Source organism: Bombus pascuorum, chromosome 7 (assembly GCF_905332965.1).
Source record: "Bombus pascuorum chromosome 7, iyBomPasc1.1, whole genome shotgun sequence".
NCBI lineage: Eukaryota > Metazoa > Arthropoda > Insecta > Hymenoptera > Apidae > Bombus > Bombus pascuorum.
Genome location: NC_083494.1, coordinates 11,740,040 through 11,765,979, shown reverse-complemented (window position 1 = coordinate 11,765,979; position 25,940 = coordinate 11,740,040). Strand labels below are relative to the sequence as shown.

General features: G+C 49.0%; 1 protein-coding gene across 3 annotated transcripts in view; it reads right to left on the bottom strand.

Moving 5' to 3' along the window:
• Positions 1-25,940, bottom strand: part of LOC132908768 (protein vein) — a 198,673-nt gene that overhangs the window by 37,212 nt on the left and 135,521 nt on the right. For all 3 annotated transcript variants that reach the window (XM_060963091.1, XM_060963093.1, XM_060963094.1), the window contains 2 exons: positions 23,876-24,018; positions 5,972-6,080 (listed from right to left, as the gene is read on the bottom strand). In XM_060963091.1, coding sequence (XP_060819074.1) covers positions 5,972-6,080; positions 23,876-24,018 — 252 coding nt within the window. The remainder of the gene's footprint in view (positions 1-5,971; positions 6,081-23,875; positions 24,019-25,940) is intronic.

The window sequence follows — 25,940 nt, the reverse complement described above, 5'->3', positions numbered from 1 at the left end:
ACCGTGCTCGCGTCTATATATGTGCGTAAGCGTTGTATTTGTCAAGCCGGGAGCAAGGCAATACAGCAGCGCGTTTATCGGTTCGCGTACTGCTCGCCCGGTAAATTACGGAGGCCGTTGCATTGTAAATAGGGGTTGAAAGGGCTGCTGTTGAGTTTCCCCGACTCCGGCATTTCGAGGCGCTCTTGCGAACACTCGATTACTAACGCGAAGGACCGGCTACGAATGGGCGGTGTTCGCGCATTAACCGTTTTCTCGGTCAAAGCGACGCGTTCCGCGGTTCTTCGGAAGTACGGGTTCCACGTCCGCGCGTCTCGAGGACACGGCACTTCTACCGCGTGGGAATGCGGAGCCTGATCGTTCCTCTCGTAGTAAACCGTCTGCGGCAGACACGTTGAATTTAGTCGGCACTCGGTTCACCCGAAGAGACAATAAGCTAGTGGTTTCTCAGGCAGTTCCGGAAAATTGGGGCCGAGCGCCTCGTATTTTCGCGGTTTTACGTGATCGCAGTGGACCAACTAGGACAGCTCGAGTTCGTCCTCCTCTCCGTCGGTTTCTGGGAATTGTTCTCTCGAATACGCGGATCTAAGATGTCGGGATAGGGGCGAGATTAAAGTCGGAGTTTTACGGTAGTCACGATTGGAGAATATACGCAGAGGCCGGGAAACGAATGGTGATCGCATTCCGAAAGTTCAAACTATGCCAAACTAATCGCCGATCGGCTTCGAACGTTTCCGGCTCGTGGTCTGAATGTTAAATGTCCCTGAACGCCGAGCCGGTCTGCACGTTACGTCTTGCGGTCGTCAAGGAATCCGATGTCTGACTGCTCTTCGTTCCCTGTAACTCCGCAGCACGAGCTCTTTCGCTGGAAGCTTCCTCTCGTTGCGTTCCAGCGGGAACGTTATAGCAGACACGTAAACTCGTGCGATTTTACTTTACCCGTACGTTTCATTTTTCTCTCGTTATTCGTGGCAGACACGCGACCGCGTACCACGTGTCGTGAATCGCCGAAGCATCTCGAGCAGAAACGAGCAGAAACCACGAGTAGATTAATTGAATTTCCAGTACTAATGAATTCTCGCGACCCGATTAATTTTTCGCCGACGTTGATGCACTGTCTCGCGGTGTCGTTATCGTTTCGTATGAACGTCACCGCCGCGATTTCACCGAGCTTATTATGCTCGGAAATTTGAAGAGAAATCGTTGATGGAATTTTGATACTACGCCACTACGCTGGCGGATCGTCCCTTTTGCCGCATCGACGTAATCTTCTTCCAAAGTTATTTTCCTTTTAAAAAGACTCATCTGCCCCGTAATTTTCATCGTCTTTATTAGCGAGCCTTTTCAAACGAGCGCGAACGGAATCCGCGGCAAAGGGAAACGAAAAGCGGGACTCGCTAGCAGAAGCCGTGCGCCAGCTTTCATCGGTTTTAATTTAACGCCTACATGAAATTCAAACGAAAACTCCAATTTAAATGTATAGGTATATGCGATTTTACTCACAACTCTAAGCGGGATTTCGAGTTCTATTAAGACGTCCATAGCGCCGTTCAGAGGCCGCCGCCGCTTTCTCCGTTGATTCTTATTGTTTCCTCTCGAGGACGTGCTTTTTTTCTTTCGCTTTTGTTCCGTTCCATTAGATCTGTTCGCCCGAAGTTGCGTATTTGCCCTGGAAAAACGCGAAGACAAACAGCGGGACGACAGGGGGCGCGTTATAAACCGTTGCTCCAACGTAATGCAAACTAACAGCGTCGTATTAGATGTGACAACGCTCGCTCACTCTTCCTCTTTTTTTCCTTGCAACTCATGAAAAATATGGGCCAAGTAAAACGCCGAAAATGCACGCTTTACGCGTCTCGCGAATCTGTCCATCCATTATTTTAACTTTTTAGTCGGTTTCTTTAGTCCCTCCGCACTTTTGTCCCGTTTTGTACAATGCAGCAGCTGGATAAATCGGACGCATCAACCCTTCGTTTTTCTCGCTTCGAATCTGCAAATTACAACGCGGTCTCTTTATCCATCGACGCGATCCATTCTCGGGATTAAGTTCGGTATGACGATTTCAAAGACGAAAGATATCTCGCTAAGAATCTCCATCGATTAAACGCATCGATCCGTTTAGCAGATCGAACCGTCGGCTGTCGCGGATGTCGCTGTTAGCACGATAGCGTATAGAAAATGTCAGCTTTGAAGTCGGTCGATGTCGTAGCGTGGTCTACATTTTCATACAAAAGCTCGGCTCTTTCCGTTAAAATAACGAGCATCTAAAAAGGAAGAATTCGTATCCGGAGAGATTCGGTGGCGAGCGGGCGGTACCAGCTATGCGTCGCGTCGGTCCACTTTGCGCGACAGCTTTTGTGCGTATGCAGGTTGAGATTCGAGAGACGCGGTCGTCAGTTGTCGTATATGGGCCAGGGTTATATGGAAACGACTCGACGAAGAAAAAAGCCAGCACGAGAGGCCGACAGCGCCAAGCAGTGGATATCAGGGGCTTTTTCTCGCTCTTTCTTCGCGTCCTTTCTTCCTTCCTTGTCAGCTCCTGCCAGACAGGTCGGGACGACCTAGTCGTTTCACTTCGATAATCCGTTTTTTTACCCAACTTATCTGTCGCGAATTGCGTTATCGCAGCGCGTCAGCTTTTCGACCTCTCTCGAATTATCCTGGCGATCTCTGCTGTCGAATTTCCCTTCAACGATGGATCGACCGTTGTACCATCCGACATTCGATATTTCGATAGAAATACGCGTTTCAAGTGTTTCATCGATGTACGCCATATAATAGCAGGGAATAGCGTGCACGCACCATGCGCGTATTTTATGCGACGAAACCTCGTTGCACTCGCTTACCTGTCACTTAGGCGTTGAACGGCTTGGCCGCGAATGGAATTCACTTGGTCGGGGGAAATTTCCTCGTTCGCTTTTGTCACGTACGTTTTAAAACGTTCCGATGAGAAATCGGCGGAAAGATGCGACAGAGTCTCGCCGTGGAATAAATCAAAGCGAAAAGAAAGCACTTGGTTTTCGGCGTCTTTCGATATCAGAATATCCGAGTCTTCGTGGCAAATGTCCTCGTCTGGAATCACAGGTTGTACAGGTGGAGGCGGGAATTGAATGGATCGAGGGTACGAGATGAAGTGTCTCGAGCAGCGAGATTTACGAGCATCCTCCCAGAGCTGGGTGAGCGCGAAAGCTTTGCATTTGCCGTGTATTTTGGTGAAGTGCCGCGAGGCTGACTGCAAAAGGGATTGGAAAGGGTGGTGGAGGCAGCAGCGATGGGACCCAGCTGCGATAAACTGGATGCTCGATTCGCGACACCGACTATCGTCGGTTCTACGCGCTCGAATTTTGCGGTACGACTTCAAACTGGGCCATCGACCCTGCGAGCCACTCTCCACCTTTCTTCTCTGTACTCTCGATCGTCGATCCAGACGATCCTGTTCGCTTTTTAGTAGGTCGTACGCGTCTTTGCTCCTCTCTTGCCCTTTAGCGCTGCTTCTTACCGACGACGATTTCGAGCTGGGTTATAGCGAGTTTATCGGAATCACGGTCGCGAGGGAAAATTTATTCCGCGAAAAGACGAGTCACTGGAAATCCATAAATCGAGGATTCCCGAGATACGAGCTGTGATTTATTATGAACAACCGAAAGGAATACGTAGAGTTGCAGCCGGTGCCACGAGGAAGGAAGATTCGCGCGGCGGTCCAATTCAGCAAATTCGAAACGACATCCTTTATCTCGCGTGGAAACGTACGCACGACCTAATAACTAACGCTTACCGAAAGAGTCGCTATCAAAATTTCGTATTTATGGGACTCGCGTTTCTCGTACGAAGCAACTCATTTTCCATGGTCGTACGAATAATAGAATACGAACGTGTATCTGTGTTCTGTTTGTGCCCTAGTTGGTCGCATGCAAGTAGACAATGCTCGCTGTACGCTCATTTGTCCATTGTCCATTCTTTCCATCGGACGTTTCTTTTTTTTCTCGGCCCATGTTCCTCCGGGGACGACCTGATTCCTCGATAAAGCCAATAAACCCTCGTCAACCGATGGCAGTGCGGTGTTGGTCGAGACTCGTCCATAGACCACAGTGTTTCCCTTTAGCCTCTCCGTTCTCTTTCCGCGCTGCTCGCCTTTTTCTTGGCTTTCTCGTCCTTCGAATTTATTTAACGAGCGGCTAATCAACGTCAAAGCGCACCGACAAAAAGACCATTGTCACCCGTTGAGCAGTGCTTTTTTTCGCGCGGCGTGGCACGCGGCGTAGTTGTCCGACAAAGTTGAACCTTCGTTTGCAGGTTTCCGCGACGCGTAGAAAAGAAAGAACGAGGGAGAGCGAAGAGGAAACGACGGGAAGTTGGCCACGTCGCTGGAATAATAGCGACGCGTATAGGTTCGCAGAAGCAAGTAGTCCCGCCTCGCATTTCCACTCGTTTCGTTGAAATTAACGAGTCGAGTGTTTGCCAGAATCGGGGGAAATGTTGCCTCGGCGAGTGTTTGCTTTGATATTGGCCAACTTTTTCCACCTATCTCTCTCTCTCTCTCTCTCTTTCCCTTCTTCTTTCTCCCTCGCTTTTTCTGGCTGTGATTTTTAACACGAACAGAAGTAACTCGACCGGCAGAAAGAACTGGCAGAACGCGCGCCAAAAAACGTGTTCCTTCGCGATTAATCGACCGGCTAATTTCGCGGAACTATCACCGATCATCGGGAGTGGAACTTTTTTAATTAAACCTATGCGCGATCGATCGACTGGATCCAGGGCGCGAGAATACGGGGGCCACTTGGGAAATTTAATTTTCGAAAGAACCGATAAAATCGTGCCAACAACGGGTCGTAGGAAAATTCGGCTGAAGCCGGCTACGAATTCTGTCAGAGGGGCGTAACACGCGCCGGATGAACATGAAAATGCAGGCTTTTACCTGAAAGAAATTTTTTATGAAAAACGATTCAACCGTGTTGCCTTCATTTTTTCTCCACCCCAAGGAAAGTTCTCATTCGAGCGTTCTTTTGCCCTCTCGCCTTTCGATCGACGCGTTCGAATCAACCATGAAAGAAAGGCATCCGCTGCCGTCTGGTATTTCGAAGGGAGCAGAAAGGGGCGGAAAAACGTCTGGGATGTGCGGTCTAAGCAGTAAATAACCGAAATTGCAGACGCGGATGACCGTTCTAATTCCTGCGACGGGCAAACAGTTTGATTAGCGAAAGTCCGCCGCCTCTTGAGAGACAGCTTCCCTTTTTCCGGTAACGAGAGAGCACGGGGAGGAGAAGGTGGATAAATAAAGAAAAAGAAAAGGATGGGCACGGCAGAGCTGGAGAGAATAGAATATAAGAGAAACGAGAATAAGGTGTTTTCTTTAATGGATGGGGAAAAGAAGAGATGGAAGTTGAGGGCGACGGAAAAAGAAGGAAAAGGTTCAATTGCAATTGGAGTGCGAATGGTACGGAAAAAGAGGAAACGCGAGTGGTCGAAAGGTCAGTAGACTCGACGTGTCTGGCGAGCTGCACGAAATCGGTAACAAACATGCCGCGAAATCTCCTCCGACCTCTTCGCAATCTCATCCGCTGCACCGTCCCGGCGGCCGTAGGTGTTCGGAGAAAAGAGGATAACAAGAAGTGAAACTCAATTTCGGCTGGCTTGTATTTCCGTCTTGCGGACGAAGGAGGGAAGAAGGGAACACGGGAAAAGCGTTTCGCAGTCGTTTGTTTCAATATTTTGGGGCGGCAGCGTGTTGCCAATAGGCGAGGAACCTCGTGGATGTTGAAACGTGACTCGTTTACCCGCGATTACCTCTTACGGGTCGATAGATCTGATAATCCGACGGATCGTGGATAACGATGGTGGGCTGCTCTCGTTGTTCGTTAACGAAATATTAAATAGGGAAAGAGCGAGGGTGGATGGGGGTACGACGCGTTGTTTGTTCGGAACGCGACAACGGTCAATTATGCAGAAGCAATACCGATCGATGCTCGCTCACCTGCATGCTGGTTCACCGACGGTCTCGAAAAACAGGCAGGTACCACCGTTCATGCAGAAGTCTCCAGCTATCGGACACGGCTGCTCCTGCCTCGGCCAGGCCGCTGTCGCTGCAACAAAATCACAGAAAATATATTCGTCAGCATTGGGAATGGAATGCGCATAAATTCCGCGAGCTCCTCCGGCGACCCTAAAACTGATCCTCGTCGATACGACGCTTCCCTGTTCTACTCTCGCCATTTTTCCTTCCTTCTTTATCCCGTTTCTTTTCATCGTCGACTTTCATACGATCGCGAGCTTTGGCCTCGTTTACTCGCGCGATTAAATCGGCTGCTGCTAAAGCTTTGTCCGCCGCGCGAGAAAATGATATTCGCGCTCGCGAGGCGTGGATCGTGGATTCCGGGCGAAACCGTGCATTTTCATTTCAATCGGCCTGCATGCGGATTAGTCTTTAGTATGCAAATGGAACGGCTGCTAAGGAGGAAAGCCGAGGATGCGAGAAACGGTTGGATTTATGAAGAGCTTAAAACATTCTCCCCTTTTTTCCTCGTCGTTTCCCGTTCCGTTCACCCCTTTGCCGATAATCATAGAAATCGAACGACGCGCGACGTCAAAGAATCGCTGCCTCACGAGCAACAGAGTGTCGAATGCTTGGCCGATTTCTCGCTGGCGAATCCGTCCGAACCGTAACCTATAAATTTCTCAGGGAGCCGCGTAATGCCGCGGCAGACCGTAATTCCTCACTGTCGTTTGTCGTTGTTCAAACCGTAATGCATAATGAATCTAGCCGCTATCTTGCGCCTCGTCGCGAATACCAATTAATCATAGCTCTGCATGCATCTGCTACGGAAATACGACCTAATGACCTGATACAATCTTCCATACTTTCGGTGTATCGGATCGTTGCTGGCGTAGACAACGTGTTGAAAATCGATGATTCCTTGACCTCTACGTCGTCGGCGAGTCGTTCGAGAGCACAGAGTATCATCGAACAGCGTCAGCTCTTTCGTAGGTTCGGAACGTTGGGGTTTTGGATTCGCGAGAGGCGCCGGACACGGTGATGAATCCCGAAAGAGCAGTTTCAGAGCAACATTCAGCAAAGAGCCGCGGGAACCATGCACAGAGCGGCCGTGTGCAATGTATTAAAAATCGTATAATGAGTTTGAAAGCGTGCAGAGCGGTCAGAGCGGAGTAATAGCGTCCGAAGCGGCAGAATGCGACGTGGCGCGGTATGGCGAGACGAAGAGCGCGTTCGCGTTCGTGCGATGAGCTTGCAAGCGCGTACACCATTATTACACTCGGATTAGTACTCGACCATTCGGACCGGTATTACCGAGCGCAGCTTCAACTTCGAAAAGCTCTCGAGTAGCTTGTACGGTCGGCTTTATCCTCTCTCGCTTTTTCACCCACTACCCGTCGCCGTTTTAACCTCATCCAACGCATTTCTTCTCGTTAAATCCCTAACAAGCTGAAGACATTTCGCGGTCAGAGTAGCCCAGTTTTTTGTGCTATCGAGACGAGGCGATTAGAGCGAGGCATAAACGGCAGATCGCGTTGAAATTTTAATCTTCTACCGGTGTTGCTCGTTTCAAAGTTTCCGGCTTCCCTTTGCTAGGGATCGGATACAAATTGCACTTGCGAATCGCGTTATTTTGCGGAAGCGACGAGATACTCGAATTGCACCGGATTTCCCTTGATCCCGGTTTTGTCCTTTTTATTTAGTTGGAAGAATATTCATAGCGAAAAGGCGCAGGGAAAGGTGGAGAATTACCTATGCTGCCGGGATCCGGAGTTAATTGAAGACCGGCTTCGTCGTTTTCCTTGTTTTTCGATGGCAGCGTCGAATCGCGAAAGTTTGATCTCTGTGCCGGTGGCGCGAGCTTCTTCCTCGCCGGTGCGGAAAACATTCTGTAGCAATCTTGTGGAATGCGAAAGTTCGTCGCGCGAAACAGGGTTAACAACGGCGGGAACGAAAGAGGAGAAAAGTTTAGATGAGGCGAGAATCGAGTTTGAATCGCGGCTATATCGATTTGGTTCGACGGCAGCCGCGTTTCAATTCGTTTCTCCGTTCTGGCTTGTGCGATTCGACTTTGCGCGCGTTTACGGGATTCGACGAAAACGCTAAAACTTTTTCGGGCGAAAAATAGGAAAGCTTATCAGCCAGGATGTCGCGGTCGTCGTGAACACGACAAACGCGAGGTTCTTCGATTTACCGACCGGCTTGTATCTCGAAATTTCGCGGCGCTCGTCCTTCCACTCCAATATCGTCGATGCCTTGCCATGCAAAATCTACTCTTGCATGGCTCAATCGTGCGACGAGAATTTTCCAAAACGGTTGCTGGTATTCGTGTGCGACCAAAAGATCCCACGATGGACGGCATCCATTTACCCGGGCGTCGATCTTCGACCGCGAGTTGCGAGAAAACCTCAATCTCTGGAAATTCCAACAAATTTCTCTGCCTTGCTCTACCTCTCAAATAACTTACAGGTTTTCGGTGAATAGGTGCACCGTCTGGTTACGGTACCGACGTCTGTCGATTTTTTCCCCTGATGAATCGAAGCTGTAGCGAGGGCAGAATCATTAAAATAAGTGCCCCGAAGTATGCGAACGTGCTGCTTAACTTTTCCTTATAAAGTCGAGAATTTCATTTGGAAATAGCGTCGCTGGTAACTAGATCGAGCAAGTTGTTAAGGTACAATAAAACTCAATGGGAAGATTTCCAGCTTGTCTACTTGCGTATATGCGACACAGTCAACATCACTGTATTATCGTTTAAGCTTTTTACCGTAACAGGCCACTCCAGAAATTTGCCGATATTTCAAAATTAATTTCCACGATATTTCTTCTTTTTGGCCTTTAAACGCCTCGCAAATTAACATTTACGCGAGAGGTGTTTTTCGATCAGGAGATATCTAGTGCGTAGCAGTCGAGGCAAGCTTGTCGCGCGTTTATTTCACGAATTTTCCAGGTGAATAGAATTATCTCTCATTAAGAGACCCGCTATAGTTAGCGAAGCGTTCTCGATAACAAACAGTTTTACCGTTGGCTGTTTCTGACGCGTGTAACATTGTTTGAATACCATTATCCCTGTCGATGTAACATCAATCGGTGTCGCGGATGCGTTTAGATAGCCCCGACCAGCTGTTTCGCGTCACGCGCGAGTCTCTATGTTGATACGTCACTCTTCGACGTGTTTACGGTCGAGTGTTGAAATTTTTGACATCGATACAGGGCTTTTTTCGATCTGGCGTTTCAACCGGCCTTTGTCCGCGTTTTGATCGTACCTGTCGCGACAATTCCCGTGTCACAACTTTTTTCCCCCGTTTAATACAACGATGCTCGCGGGCTGTGTAACTTTTTGGTACGACAACCAGCTACGCTTGCTCTCTCTCGTGTTCTCGTTGCTCGAACGATGAACGCGTTTAGCGGCAGGAGAATTAGTTTTGAAAATCTATTCTAGTTATCTGCGCTAACTGGCTGCACATGCGCGCGCTAATTAAGGCTAACACGCTGGATTCTTCTGCCCCATCCTCTGTGCTCGTATTTCAAGTATGAAATACGAGTTGTTCGTTCTTCGAGCGTGCTCCGAAAATTGCGGCGAAAACTCGAGCAGGCTCGCACGGAAGCCGACCAAATGATGAAACTTTTAATCTGCTCTGGTCGCGGTGCTGTCGGAACCGCGAGACACCCGGGGAAAAAAAATTCGGGAGACCAAATTATACGACCGGTTCTCGTCGAGAAACGTTGTTCCAATTACATCACAAAGTGCGCCGTTAGGCACACTGATGTTCCCCGTTGCACGTTCCGCGAATAAAACGGGTAAAATAATTTTTCAAAAACGGAAAATTACGGTATCGATTCAGGACGACGAAACCTCACTTTTACACACGGAAAAAATACGACGAACGAAAGTTACATGATTTTAGTTAGAACAAACGATGATGGCGCATCGATGAAACTTTCTCGAGCGTGGTCCATTTATGTCTTTATATTTTTTCAGCGAGTGTGAACAGCATGGAAGAAAAATCTGGTATCTCGTTTGGGCAACGCCTCGATGGACAGGTGTTCGAGCTGCCGGAAGATGAGAGGACGCGCTTTCATCCAATGCTAATTTGCATCGGCAGTGTTCGAAAATAGGTGCGAACCGGAGGCGGTACGTAATTAAGTCGGATATAATTGCCCTAATATATCTGTTCGCGAGGGTTTGCGGCTCGGCTGGTCGCGCACGCGTACGGTTCACACCGTTGAACACGGTCCAGAGTCGGTCCATTTGCGTTTCCAAATATCGTGTTTCAAACGCGAAGCTGGTCCGCTCTATTGGCTCTAACAACGATTGTTACCGCTTGCGACGAACGAATCGACTCGCGGCCATTCCCATCCCGAGAGAAATCGGTGTCCTCGACAGGTTTTGTTGCTCGTCTTCGAGCAGAACTTTATCATTTCGTATTTCACCGACGTACGACTAATACGCTACGGGATCGCGTAAGTGGATTTTAGCTGATGTTTCGCGCGTTCCATACGTCTCTAACGGGGTAAAATGATTCGGGTTACGTGACTACGCCGATGTCCTTTGAGACAGAAGGAAAAAAGTAGCCTTCCAAAGAAGCGAGAGAAAAATCCGGACGAGAGCCTTGCGGAATCATCGCGCTCGTCCACGTCTGGAAGAATGAAATTGTGAAGTTTCAAAGGACCCTCTGAGCTTTAAGCACCGTCCACGGATCTCCACGTGATGCTTTACCCAGCGAAATTCTCTTCCCCCCTTTCGCCAACAATTCTCTATCCCTTCTCTAGGCCGCTCGTGCCCCATCTGCGACCGTCTTTACCCTCTCGCTCCTAGTCCGTACGTTCTTTCCCTTTGTTGGGGTAGATTCCTTCCTGTCGCTAGAAAAAGTAAATTGAATAGATCTAGCAAACCGTGCAAAAGGAAGAGTCTCGTGGAAGTGAAGAAGAAACGAGGGTGGAGAGAGTGAGACCAGATTCTCGCACACGCACGTCGCGGAACCTACCGAGCGAGAGCACGTCGTTCCCGTTGCTGCATCGCTTTCGAGTCGACTTTTATGAGATGTCTCCGACGTAGCTCCGGGAAACGGAATTTTAACATCATCGACGATATCTAGGCTTTTATCTGTCCATCTTTTACTCGGCAGGATCGAAGGCAAACGAGCGGAGAAGCGACCGAAAGTCGGATTTGTACGAAGCTGGTAAGATTCAGGTACATGGCAATCGTTTTGCGGGCTGTTTGCAAAGAGATTGCAAGACGGTTGTTTCGTCCGTGTTTCACTCATAAGCGAAAGAGCGCAATTTTCGAAGAGAACGGAGCGCCCTTACATCATCCTCGTTAAAGTTTTATGGCAGACGTATCGCGCGTTCACGGATAAGACCATCGCCCGACCAGGCCATTGCTCGCGAGTCTTTTTAAGAGCGTCTCTTGCCACAGGATGGAACGAGTATTCTCGCAAAGAGAATTTTCGCCACAAAGAGAAAGAACTAAGAGTTTTCGACGGGAGAAATCTTCCATCAACGGAAACAACCGGCCGAGCGCGAGTATCCCCTTCTCGATGCAACTCGAGGCGCTGTCGCTTTCCGCCGCGCTTCGTAAACCTCTGGCTCTGAAATTTTATCCACCGTTTAGTTTTGATCTTGGCTTTCCTTTCTACTCGGCAGACTTTCTTTCTTTGCAACAATTTCTCTACCGACGTTGTATACCCACGGAAATTTTCTTCTCTTCAAATCTGTGCCACGTTCGAATTCCCTATTTGAATCTGTCAATCAGCAGAGAGATTTTTGAATGACATTTTGCTGCGAGCCTTTCCGAGGCAAATACCGTTCTGCTTGAATTTTCGGAGACACTTTGGTTTATAAGAATACCAGAGGAGCGCAACACACACAGACACACACACACACAGAATGAAAGCACATAAAATGGGCACGTCTGCTCGATATGACCAGGCCAATACTCACCAGAACGTTCTCGAGAACATCGCAAATCCGATAGCTGGCCCGGTCAACGATCCGGTTTAGATTATTTTTCAGACATCCGCCGCGTGTATTCACTCGTATCGCGGTAGGAGAGAACGATTCAATAAGAGCGCGATATTGCTGACCCCGGCTAATACAATCTTCGATTCTGCTTGGAATTTCAAATTCACCGACTGCCCGGTTATCGCGATCGCCTGTTTCACTCTTTTAGTCGGACTCGCGGGATTGTTAGCTCTTGCCTTCGGTTCGGAATGGGCCACGCGATTTACACCTTCGACCACAAAGGCAGCACGGGCAAGATTAAAGGGTTACAGACGTAAGATCAATCTCTAGAACAGAGCCGCGAAATTGCTCGAATTTTCGTTCGCCCGTTTTCCTTTCTCTCGAAACTCGTTTCTGCCGGATATCGTATTTCTTCCACTTTCGACGCGTCGATCCACCATGAATTTCTATCTGTCCCTTCTCGCGGTACACACCGGAGCATCGACAGGTTCTCGCGAGTTTCAAATCACATTCACGTTTCCGCTTTGTTCCTTTCCTAGTAATCAAACAGTCTGCTCGCCATGCTATCGCGCTTCCAATTTATCCAGCAGCCAAGTACCGGCGGACAAAAGATTTTTGTTATACCGCCTTTGTTGTTCTCCCGATTTTACGAATTCGTTCGACGACCGTTGCAGCCAGCGTTTGCAGAAAATGTCTTGCGCCGCGTACACGCTTTCAACCGTCTTTTGTTCGCGGAGACACGCTTGAATTTCCTGGAAAATCCACAGGGACGGGAGAGAGGTTGATATGCGGGCGGCAGACGATAACGAGTTGCGATCTCCTTCTGCGAGCTTGGACACCGAGCGTCCAAGCGAGTAGACGTGAAATTTCGTCCGTTGTCGGACCGCAGAATCCTCCGTATCGGACACTATGCTTCCGTTTTTCTCGTACTTTGCTCGCAAACAAAGCGGAGCTGCGCGCGAAGCTTGCTCAGGCTGGCTCGGTTGTTTGTCTTCCATTAGCCTCGCTCGTTTCCGTCGAAAGTAATGCCCTCCGGTTAATTCGCTTTGACGACACGTTCGCCAAGGGTCGTTACGCGACATCTCAATTCGCGCGACAACCGAAAGAAATTGATCGACCGTTTCAGATAAGTAACTTTACTTTATTTCTCCGGTTATTTCGTTTCTCGGAAGCCATTTAACCAAAGTGGAACGATACGAGCGTGTTCCGTTGGATGAATTCTTTTCGACAACGAGCCAACGTTTTCGCGCAATGAACGCTGCTAGCACTCGCGACGCGGGAAACACGGTCAAAGACGAAGCAGAGGGAAAGGTAGGCGAGAGCGAGCGCGGAGAATAAGAAACGGGACGAAAATCGTACCGTGCTGCGGAATTCAAAGGGACGAGAAACAATGGAGCGGCTGCCGTGCTGTACGAATTCTTTCGCGAATTCATTTAACGATGTAACTACGCGATGAGAAACGACATTTTGCCGATGAATGCGCGAACGTAGGACAGCAGCGCCGGGTGCACCTGCCAACGGAATCGGCGTGGGGATGCACGCGATTGTACGCTTAAGGACAACCCGCCTCGGCCTTGTTTCGTCAGCCATTTTTTCCGCAAACGAACTCCCCTCCCTATGCTGCTCTGCGTCTATTTCCATTTCGCTCCTCCACGTTTTTCTTTTTGTGATATCGGCCGTCGGAATATCATCAGCCGTCCGCGTTTTCGTTCTGCGCGAATTGCGGTGTGTAACTTCGGAACGCGCAAGCTGGCGATATATTGTTAACGACACCGAGATGTGTGTCAAGAACCGAGTCGGTTGATGTCAAAAGACCCTCCGCCGGGGGAACGTAATCTGGAGCGTTGCTTCAACGTTGTCTCCTCTTCGGAATCACGCGGTGGAACAGTGGAGGTTCCGGTCTCGCGCACGTCAGCCTGATTTCCTTTCCGTTTGTTCTAGACAGTTAGCTTTTACGAGATTCACGAACAACCTCTGATTATTCTTTTTATACGACGGTCGTAGGTGGAACGATTTTGAAGATTGATCAAAGTCGCAAATCTACCTCGCTTGTTGTAAATTTCAAAAGTTACCATTACATCGCCACTTCGTTCTTTCGTTTATTCCTTCTTTTTTCGACTGCTATTCTTCGGCGACTTACTTTTCGTGTCCCCGTTGAACAGACAGATCGCTTACTGATTCGTCGCTGTTCCAGTATTCCATCCATACGATGAATTTTTTCTCCACGCCAATTAAGTCGCGAACCGGCGAGTTGATTTTTCGCAAGGCGATATCTCGCGTTCTTCGATTAACCACTGTATTCGTCGGGCACGTACATCGTGCAGCTACTCAACGTTTTGGAAGTTTGATCATCGTGATCGAGTGGATCCAATCGCGTTCTCCCAACGACAATAGCTGGCGAGTATTGAATCAACAGCTCGTTTGCTTTATTGAATTCTGACAATATTGCCGGGTAGGGTGATAGATAGTCGGCACGATACACCGGGACGAGCAACTAATGGCTACTCTCAAATTAATAGGGAACGCATTAGAATGTGTAACTCGTCGCGGTATACACGTCGTGCGGAAGTGATTAAAATTGATCCTGCAATCAATCCGCGAACGGCACCTATCGCGCGAAACCGATTTAATCGTGTTTCGTCCGACTCTCTGTTCGCTGTTTCAGAAAACCTTTCATAGTCATCGACGCGTGACCACTCCCCCAATGACCTTCGTTCTAGCGGCTAATAAACGGATTATGCTTTCCTCGCTCGTGTTTCGTTCATCAACGCGAATTTCTGTTTCCTATCTCGTTCCAAACGATATTATAATCAGATTGAACGAACATCGTATCGACCACCACGGACGTTGGATGCTGTGTAGATTCGAAATAGATACGTGACGTTCGCGTTCCACCCATAGGACTGTTGCAGCGAAAGCACGCTGTCGTCGTCGCGATGAGAAATCGGTCGACTGGCTCGTATCGGCGACATTCACGAAGGCGGAGTGCCCCTCGGGTAATTCCGGTATGCACAGGGCTCGTAGGATGCAACGATCGAGAGTGACGCAAGCCCTGGAAACGTGTGCAGCCGCGCAAAATTCTCACGTGACGCGTGTTTCTATCTTTTTGCACGGATTGCTTCGTCGCTAGACGCCGCGGCGCGTCGCACTGCTCCGGTGCGAAAGGCAAAAGGAAGATTGTACCCCCAGGTGCCGTCCCTGGGGTTACTGCAGGAAAATGCACTTCTCTCTGTATCTAACCAGGCACTCAGCCGTGCGTGCTTTCTTCTGTGTATCTTTCTACGTGCGTCCGTTCGCGATCAAAGATCCGCGAATGTCTTTTCCCCCGCAGCGCCGCTTTAGAGACGCTTGCTGCTTCGCGAAAAGAAAAAAAAAAAAAATTTGGCCCGACGCCGCCTCCGGCTGGATTCCTTTAGATAACTTCGCTCCTACTCGCCGACTAACGCGCGGATGTAAATTTCGAGAAATAGCAAACTCAACGCGATCTACGTGGTTTGTTTTCACTGAGAGAATCTCTCTCGCTTGCCTCTCGTCTGGTCTAACGCGGGTCGCTTCTACTGCGGAATAACTAGGAAATAATCTAAATCCAAGGTATAACACGGACCAAGTACGCTCCGTTCTCCATTGGAAAAAATGTCGCTTCTTTTATGCCTGGCCGGCACTAATTTTAAATTAACCAAGTATAATTAGACAATTCCGGGGATTCTTTAATTTCGGTACAACGTAGGTGTTTTAGTTTTCGAGCTAATTTAAGTTCCTGCATAGCCTAGATCTTCTATTATTCCAGTCCTGCTGCGAGTAACCTGAATCTACCCTGTCTTATCGTTACACGGCGCACAGTCTAGATTCAACATATCTCGAAGGTAATGCGAGTTCTGCGCAATCTAGACGTGCCCTGTTTCAGGCTTCGAATTTTCTCCAACCGTATTAGGCCTAACATACCTTGAGCAAAGTATAATCCAGCTCCATCTTAATTCGGTTGCCACGTAAACGGAGAAGCGTCGGAAGTCTTTCTCTATCGATCGAGCCGCGTACTTTGAACAACGCACAACCTAGCTCGTGACCCGTCTATTCTCCGACGCGTAATTTAGTAATGCGTTTTTTTTTGTCCGTCACGTGAGTGACATTAATAAACCGTGTGTCGTGTCGGTGGTCGGCCATTAGTCTTCGACGGTAAAGACCGACAGGCGGAGGCAGGTTTCTTGTCGATCGAAAAATCGAGATAACTCTGACAGTTTAATCAAACACTATATTTTCATTCCGTACGGGTGCGGTGTAATATTTGCGCGCGCGTATATGTACCATCGATTGTATAGCGTAATTTATTTCAAATGCACGCACACTCGTGAAAGGGAAAGGCTCGCGAAGCGTATGCGCGATATCTTATCATTATCCCATTTAGCCGAGCCAGCGGGTGCAGAACGCATCGTATTCCTGCTACAACTTTTTTCCCCGTTCTGGGTCGAACAGTAGCGTTGCTCGGTGCTAACAGGGTCGCTAGCTTCAACCCTTATCGCGCGTACGAAGTAAATATCGCGTGCTCGACTCAAGAGTCATTCAAAGAGACGCACAAAGAATTTTCTAATGGACCTTAGAAATTCGATTTCATTATTGAATCGCAGCTCTCGCGGAACGAAGCCTTGTAACCAATTAATCGCGTAGTCGATATTCCTGGGAATATCGGATGTTAATCAACGACGCGTACGAACAATTATTTTAGAGGCGATACGGCCGAAAATCGAATGGAGCTTCGAAATAAAATTTTCACAGGCAATCGAACATAGGTGTACGCATACGCACGACCGCCTGCCGCGACGAAAGGAATTGCCGACAATAAATGCTCATCGATATTCGCGGTCGCATTTTTCCGCAATTATTGCGCTCGAGAATTCTGTTGCCGGTCGATTCGACAGGAGAATATTAAATATCTCGATGTTCCGTGGTCGACAGGCTTTCGCATAAACATAGCGGTAATTAGTTTTCCTAGGATTTCATTGGCTATTGCGTAGCCTTGTTTCGTCCCAAATTTCCCGCTAAGTAAATTAACGAACAGTCTACGGAAATGTCCCAGCTTTTCACTCTCTTTTCGCACTTTTTCGTTGGAAAATGCGATTCGCTGCCGGGGAATACTTGTGGGACAGATTCCACGTTCCTTGAAAGCATTTTTTCTACCCTTTCCAACTTTCATCCGCCTCGGATGGCAAATTAGCGTGGACGCCGATGGTACTTCGTTAACGAACCTATCGCGCAGGAACGATGAAAAATACCAACCTTCCCTCTGGTCGCCATAATTCGATCGATAAAAGCAAGATTTCTCACGTACAAGTAAGTCAAAGACGAAATGGCCCGAGTAGTCGCGGGCTGATACTCGGCAAGTGGAGTAAGTCCGTCAGTGGTCAGACAGATTCACGAGCGCGATAGCTTTCGGTAATTCGTAACCAATGGCTTTTGAACGATGAAATAAAAAAAAAAAAAAAAAAAAAATCTTGTCAGAGCTAAACTAAATTATCAGTCTGGTTCTTCTACGACGACCTTTTTCTTGCCTTTGCGAGATACGAGGCTGTTACGAGCACCGGCAAAACTGTCGGTCGATTTCATCGTTGAGGGCATTGTCGATACACGACGAACTCGCTGTTCGATCGTACTTGAACAAACACCGCGTCGATGACGTACGAAGACAAAGTGATCGCAGAGAGGGATCGATCTTTATTTTCGTTGTGAATTATTTCGAAATAGCGTCGCAAATTGACAGCACTGTAAGAGCTGTCTTCCAGCCTGGGAAAGCACGCGACATATACAGACGAGTTTGTAAATTTGGATCGGTATCGACACATAGACAGCACCGCTGCTTTTCATCTCGCACATCTCAATTCGACTCGATCATAGCGAAAAGCGTCAAACTGGCGCAGCCAAACTGCAGCTCACGGAACACGATCTTATGGTACGCGAAACACGATCTGGCGCGTCTGGCTTCATATAAAATTCCATACGTTATAAGCCTGGAGCCCGTCGTTCTCGATGCAGCCGGTGACGTACACGTCGTGGCCGGTTATCGCGCGAACATCGCTCGCTCGCAAAAAGAACTCGTCGATCGTGCCCGCTTGGGGAGACGAGTTAATGCTTTTACCGCTCGCTCAAAGCTCGTACACGCCCGTACTCTACGCCGTAGCCGGTTGCTCTATCGTTTCTCGCTAGGCAACAACGAGCTGACCGACGACGCGGTGGAAAATCAAACGGCTTTCGCGGAATCAACCTTTTGATCCTGCGATTGGATTGCCAACCGAGTGGCTCGCGCTTTTCTCCGACAGTCGATCAACAAATAGGATTCCGTGTTGTTCCGTCTTTTTTATCTAGCGCGCGTGCTGCAGATACAATTTGGTGATTCGTCTGTCTACGCGTCGTTTCATTCGCGGTGGTTTCGATTCGATTCGATTCGTCGAAGCCTCGTGACTCGGATCGGCGGAACTCGGAAGATGGCAATTTCTATTTCGCGAGATAAAGGGGCGAAGAAGAGGCGTAGCTCCTTGCCGGGCTACGAAATGGTTAGCCGAACTGTGAAAAATTGAAACAACTTCGCAGCCTCCGTGTCATCGAAATGGCGATAAATAAGCGAACAATCGTTTTTCTTTGGTGCTCGCGAGAAAACGGCAGCTCCCTCGATAATTAAACTGTTATTTCGCAGTCGAAGCTAATTAGCGACGCGATATAAACGAGGTCGAGCAAAAAGCAGCATCACCTTCGGAGAATATTCGCTTCTGATAGCGACCCTCGTAACTGCAAGCTTTTACATAATACTTCTTGTTTGTTCTTCCAGAGAGAACGAGTATTTCTTTCCGAAGAAACTGAGATGTTGTCAACTCTCCGCGTTGTGCCTTACGGCTAATGGAACCCGGCGCTACGCGTAGACGATCATAAACGTTACAAGAATCGTTCTTTATATCGAGAGGGAAACAGACTGGGCGTAGAGGCGGTTGATGATGGCGTTGGATGCATGCGCTGTTTCGCGCACCAAACAGCCCTATTCTATTCGATTCGTTCGGTCGCGACTCCCATTGTAGAGACCCGGACTGCGCACGAAATTTCGCGCCGCGTCCCGCACGTTACGTAGTAACGACGGTGAATGTATGCACGTTCTCGCGTCTATGCCGGAGAGCTAAATCGCGCGCGGTTTCTGCATCTGCATCGCATTACGCTCGGAATTGGCCGACGAATGCGATTGAAATTCGTTGGAGTGCCACTTCGCGGAACGAGCTCGCGATTAAGCAACAATTCGACGCTGTTGCCTCGCACTTGCACGGATTCTCTGCCGATCCTTTGCGCGAAATCTTCCATCCTCTTTTTCCGAAGGGGCGTCTAAAGCGAGCGCGCTCGCGTCGAATCTTTCCTGCCGCGATCTCGTTCTCTGGTAGCGTGCAAATGCGAATCCAATGGGTTTCCCGCTCTGTCGGACAAGTCTTCGGGTTTTGGTTAGACGAACGTGTCGTGAGGTCGAAACGAGACGACGCGCGTATACGAATTTACTCGACACCAAGGGTAGACCATTCGACAATTATTACTCGCGATACCAACGGCTGTTTCGGCAAGTCCGACCAAGTTTGTATCATGCGAATGCCCGCCCAGACGCGGATAGTTTAAACGAAGGGTCGCGAAGGGCTCGTCGAGACGAACGGTCGCGATGGGAGGCGTATTTCTCTCGCGACAGAGTTTCCCAATGTTGCGTAGACCATAGAGGCAGACTCTCCAAACAGACTTCCTACTGTTGTTACCGCATAATATTATTCATGTCTTTCTGGGTCGTCAGTTGCGGGAAGCGTCGCTTCGAACCGACAGCGCGTCTAATCCATCCAAACAACACGCAGACGATTACGAGGTGTTGGGAAATTCCTCGAGGTTCGTTTTAAGACGGATGTTTGAATGTTTCTAGGAAAAAATTTGGGCGAAAGAATGGGAATGTTAACGTTATGTGTAGCCTTTTGATTCCTATCACATCGATTTACTATCCTCGACAACTTGATTCCCACGACCGCGTCAACGACCACGAGAGAATGCAAAATGATAGGTTGCACGGTTCGCTCTGCCGTAGCTGGAAATATCGTTGACGGAAAATCCCAGGTGGTAGGAGAATGATCTTTCGCTATGTGTATTGCGTTTTTCTTTCGTACATGGCGCCGAACTTTGCTGCGGTGACGTGCATAATATACCGTCAGACCTAGCAAGTAGTACGGGTAAGTGGTATGAGCGACGTGTAGTCAGACGGAGCGTGTGCCGCTCCATTCCACCGAGGACGGTTGTTTATTCGTCGTTGCGAAGACAGGCCCCGAGAAATCGCGCGCGACAAGTTTTGGAGTTTCCAGCAGAGCGCGCATCTTATACGCCGAGACAATGCCGCGAGCCACGTCGCGCGTAACGACCCCCGGAGAGAGATCGTATTCGTTACACGGCGAAATGCTTTGCACCGCGCTTATCGCGCCTTTCCTGCAACATTCGCTAACGATATTCCTCCCGTGTCTCGTTTTTTAAGCGTTCGCGTTACCTCGATGCGAAAACTCGCGATTTCTTACGACCTCGTAAAATTTAACTTTTAAGAGAACCCGTAGAAACGAGAAGAAATTTTAGGAGAATCGTGAGCCAAGAGGCTGCTGTCCCAATCGATGTAACGTTCTCCGCATAATATTAACGTTGGGCGAGAGGCCGCAGTGTCTATCAGTCTGCGTTTAATTAATTCCTTAGGAACAATCAGCTTTATATCCGCGTCAACACGGCAACATGCCAGGGGATGGCTATCGTCGTTGTCCGTAGCGTTCGCGATGTTCCACGCAGAAGGGTTTACCTTCCGCTCATAATTGTTTCTATTTCGACGTTTCGTCGCCCCTTCTAATTGCCTCTGTTCCTTGTCTCTTCGCCCCTGAAAGCATTAAACGGACTTGAGCGATTCTCCAGCACCGGATCCTTCCTCCGCTTCGCTTCGTTATCGTTATCTGGCGTATCAGTATTTAACCACGGTCATTAGCCGCGTCTCTGTTGATCATCCACTCTCCTCGTTTCGTCGTTGCTCGCTCGAGCGAGAACTTTGGAACGATCGATGTTCGAGCCACATCCGCTGCCGCTCAGGGCCGCTCTCGAGGATATCGGAGGCTGGACCGGGAAACGACTCTTTGTCCGACGCCGAAAGCGCGCTTTCTTCCACCGATTCTCGTGGTCGGTGAAATCGTACGCGCGGATAAATTGCCCGGGCCGCTGTCTTGGTTTTTACAATTTCACGGTTTCTGGCTACGCTGACGCGAGCATTCCCGTACCGTGTAAAAGAAACTCGTTCCTTTTCTCTGGCCTCGGCTCACCCTCCGCCCCGGGTATTTGACCGGTCGAGGATTTCTCTCGTGGAACTTAAGCACGAAACCTTGGCTTTTGCGCGATTCGCGTGGCGACGTGTGATCCGCAAGTTCTATTTCGTCCCCTCGACGACTACGACTATGGCGACGAGTTTCCCAAGTGCTGGACCGCCTTCGACGACTGAAACTCGTCGAAGCTTCTAACCGCGATATCGATAAACCGGAACAGCTAACAAGGCAAACGATGGAATTCCAACGGTTCCTTGGAGGTTCGTTAGATAGAGAACGCCTTGCGATGCATAATTTCGCCGATCTGCGGCTACAACACCGATGGCTGGAGCGAGTCGGCTCTTTCCGACTAAACGACGCGGAACGCGCGCGTTATTGTATCAAGTTACACCTCCGTAGTAGTAAAGCGTGCCATTGCGACTGCAACGGCAATTGTTAAAACATTGTGCAGTGGAGAGAGCGCTCGGGCCACGAGTAGGGCACGAACATTCGAGTCGTAGTAAAAGTTTGTGGTAAATGTTATTGCAGTCTAGCTAGAGCGCTGTTCGCTCTTTCGAGTAACTCTAGGCTTATAAACATTACCACAATCTGTTACCGCAATCGAGTAGCTAACCAGTAAGGAAACAGAAGTCACGGCCGCGGCGCGTCGTGGAAATGCCCTCGAGCGTGCTAGCGACCGTAAGAATAAAAGGGCCGGTCGAGGAAAACGTGTCGAGTGATTGTTTGCCAGGGCACGTTCTTTCCATCGAGTTCACCGACGTCTTCGAGACGAAACGATCGCGATCGCTTCCTTCGATCGTTCGTTTCGTCGATTCGATCGTTCGTATCGCCGCTCGTTTCGTTGCTCGAAGCGTAGTGGAGGGAAAATGCGGGTAAATTCCGCGAGAATCAGGACAACGTTTCATCGTTCCGGGATTTACGAGCCGGTCGAATGTACGCCAGTGTACACCAAAACGGGCAGCTGACCCGCCATCAGCAGTTCAGAGCTATATGAAACCCTGACGCGGCTGGCAGGGTTGTAATTGTCGCCCTTTGTCCGTCATACGAGCTCGCAGTGCCTCGGTGGCGGTGAACCGCAAGCTTTCCCGGCCTTGCTGGAACCGAGTGCCGGCTGCGCGGGCATTATCGCATCAGGTGCTTAATCCTAACTTTATCACCTACGTCTATCGGCCCACTTCTGGAATGGATCTTTCCTTTCATCGTTATTCCCGATATCGTTCCTCTTGCTGTCTCGATATTTAACCAATTTTTCCACGATTATCGTTTCTTCGGTGCTACAGCTAACTTTGCAGTATTCCATACGTACAACGATCCTTTGTGCGCGGGTCTCGGTCCGTTTCGCTTCACATTCGGTATTTTCGGCGAGGAATTTCTCGCTCGAACACCAGCAATTCCTTCGAATTGATCCCGTATCGTGCTGGAAATTACAGCACACTGTAAACTGAATTACGCGTTTGCAGTACGAATTTCACCGCGGTCGAGCTTCGCGTTTTTCCCGGTCTAGCTGTTAGCGTCACGGCTGCATTTCTCAGTTGGCATAAATACCCTGGCGAAAAACGTCTACCAAATGTTGCAGGTATTATGAAAACCCATAAACTAAGGTTCCGCGCGGTGGCCTTCTGCTCGAGGTCTAGCCGGCTGTCGATCGATAAGCGCCAATGCGAACTGTTTCAGACGTTTATGCACAACGTGGTCGCATCTTTACGCGAGACGTCGACCGTAAAGGCTACACCACCGTGCCAGTGAGCCGATACTCGCATCCTCCGTGGACGATCGATTATCGTTTCGTTCCAGACGTCCTGACCGAGTTTTCTACCTGCACTTCCCTTTCATACGTATATCTTCCATCGTATTGCGAGGTAAATGAAAAATTACTCACCTTTTCGATCGTACATTTATAATTTCCGTTTGCACTGCGTTAAATTTACGTAACATATCCCAAAAGGGATCGAAAGATGTTTTTATATTCGCCTTTTATTGCGCGATATTCCCTTTCAGAATGTCACACGATCATGAATGAAAAAAAAAAGAAAAAAAAAAAAAGAAAAGAGGAAGGGAAAAGAATGATTTTCATGGCGACAATAGGGTCATCGAAATGTCGCAGGTTGCAGAGCAGTGTATCGTGAAGTCGCGTCCCGTTACGCGTACAAAACGCGCGCCTCTATTTTTTCGAGGATTCAATGGAGATTCCGCTGCGGGTGCACGCACCATCGGAGTTATGACGACAACGAGTGAAAACTGAAGCGCGCCGTGATGTGCCGGCAGGTGTTCGCCAATCGATCGATCGATCACCGGAAATCCAGCCGGCATCGAACAAAACGCGTCTCTCGTTCTCTTTGTTCGCGAACGTTCCTCCTCCCGTTTTTGTATCGACGATCGACGCTCGAATAACGAAGCTGCCGTGTTTTTAAGGATGCCAGAGTATCGTGTTTCTGCAGTATTTTTATTAATGAGATAGATAGAGACAGACATCGATTTGTATCGCGGAATAAATAGATACTCCATTCTCGGTTAGCCTCTCGTTTGTTACAAAGATGAAACCGTACGATATGTACGCGTACACGGAAGGATCGATGATACTCACTGGTTTCCGAAACTCTCGTATCGTGAGCGACTAGAAGCTGGGCCGCGAGTGAGGCTCGATGACCGGAAGTACTCTCTGCTACGCACTCGTATCTGCCGCTGTCCTCGGGTTTCGCGGACGATATCACCACTTTCGATCTCCGCCTGCGAACAGATAACGTGATATTCATTAGACTTTCAAGACCTTGTGCCTATATAAAAGCAAAGTTTACGCCATCGACACGGGGATTTGCGATAATCGTTTGCTCTTGTAATATTCAATGGAAACGCGGCCGGATAGCGGATTAGTTCGTTTATTATCTTTCCAACAAGTACACGAATATCGAGGTGGCGTGGACCGAGCTCTCGTACCTTTCTTCGAGTCCCGGGAGAAGATTCCGTAAAGTTCGGGCAAACAGGAAGTTTTGCCTGCGCTCCCAAGGATCCAAATACACTTGCCTGCGAGCTTCCATGGGGTTTAGAGCGGTCTGAAATTTCTGGACTTCTCTATCCGGGAAAACTCGTTTTTCCGTATGAAGAAGCCGAAACTTCTGTCGGGGAGCTTTCGAACTTGCCCTCGAGACGCCGGCAAATTTAATAACTTTTCAAACACTGCGGATTACTGCCGGCGAAATTCCCTCGTAACGCAAATATATCGATAACGATCGATGCGGTTCCCGACGTTCTACCCACGTCACGTTTCTCCTCTGTTTTATCTCGAATTCCAGATTATTTCCTAAGCTACGCGTCGAAACGTATGAAAGCCGCTTAGGAAAATCGTTGCCGCCAACTTTACGCGCGATCCGTGCTCCTTCGGGAACGAATATCGAATAGGAAAACTACTAAACTGCAAATACTCCGCTTCGACCAACGATGTTGGTTTGCAGCTGTCTCGAGACGTCGATGCGTTGGAAATTCGAAAGAGTGGAGCAAGAGAGCAGGGACAACGGAGTCCGGTAAATTCGAAAACAGGCAGTTGTTGGCTTGAGATAGAAATGCAGAAGCTGGCAAGGTCGAATTGCTGGGAAGCAGCGGGGAGCGTGGCATTTCCGATCGCGAGGCAAAACGTGAGTTCGTCCTGAGATAGCTCCTTAAATTGGAAGCGATTCAACCGACTCTGGGATGGTCCCTTGTCTCCTTCCACTTGTCACAGGAGTTTCTCGATGGCCCTGTATTACGCAGCAATCTAGCGAGTCCACGTACTGGGACTCGGAAAGTTAACGGACCGAAGAGAAGAGGAGCTTGATCGTAAATCCACAGTCGGCTGGAATTCACAGTCGGAATTTCAAGGGTGGATCTTCGACTCTGGCCGAACATGTCAGACACCGGCCTTTTCCCTCTTCGTTTCGATAATTTTCGTCTTGGTAATTCTACACCATATTCTTAAGAACCTCGATGAAGACGTGAATCGAAGCGACGTAGAAAGAAAGAGCCGGTAAGCTTTTTGGCGGTTAAATGACGCGAATGCCACGCGCTGGCGCCATAATCCTTCGTCGATCGAATGTCACGATGGCTTAGAGGAGCTGTCATTTCGAATTGGTTTTCAAGCTTGGCTGGCGCAATTTTGAAACCGAGATAGGATAAAATGGACAGCGCCACTTTCCACTAATTCCAGCATTTCAACTGCAGCGATGATTAACGAAACGCGTGCGCAAATCGCGATTGGATCGAACGCAATATCCGTGCCCGTTGCGCCGTGAACATCCGGAGAATAATCCCTTAATTGCGGCGAGATCGATGTTTTCTCTGGTCCGTCTACGCTGTTATTAATTTCGCCGTGTTGTCTCCTGAGCGAAACTTCACACAGCTAACAACCTGTCTCGCACAATTTCATCCGTCGAACGATCTTCTTCGATCTGTGCGTCGCGATCGTGCTCCACCATTCACCGTTCGATCTACCGTACGCCGTAGGAATCGAATCGAGGAATTTCGCATCGAGAACGACAGCTTTTCAGAGAGAAAGAAGCTTGCTCTTTGCTGCGAGTTCAACCGAGATTTCGCGGAGCGAGAAGTTTTAATTCGGCAGCTCTTGGGGCGGATCGAAGCGTGACGAAAGAATCGAGAGATCGCCGAAACGGATCGAGGGA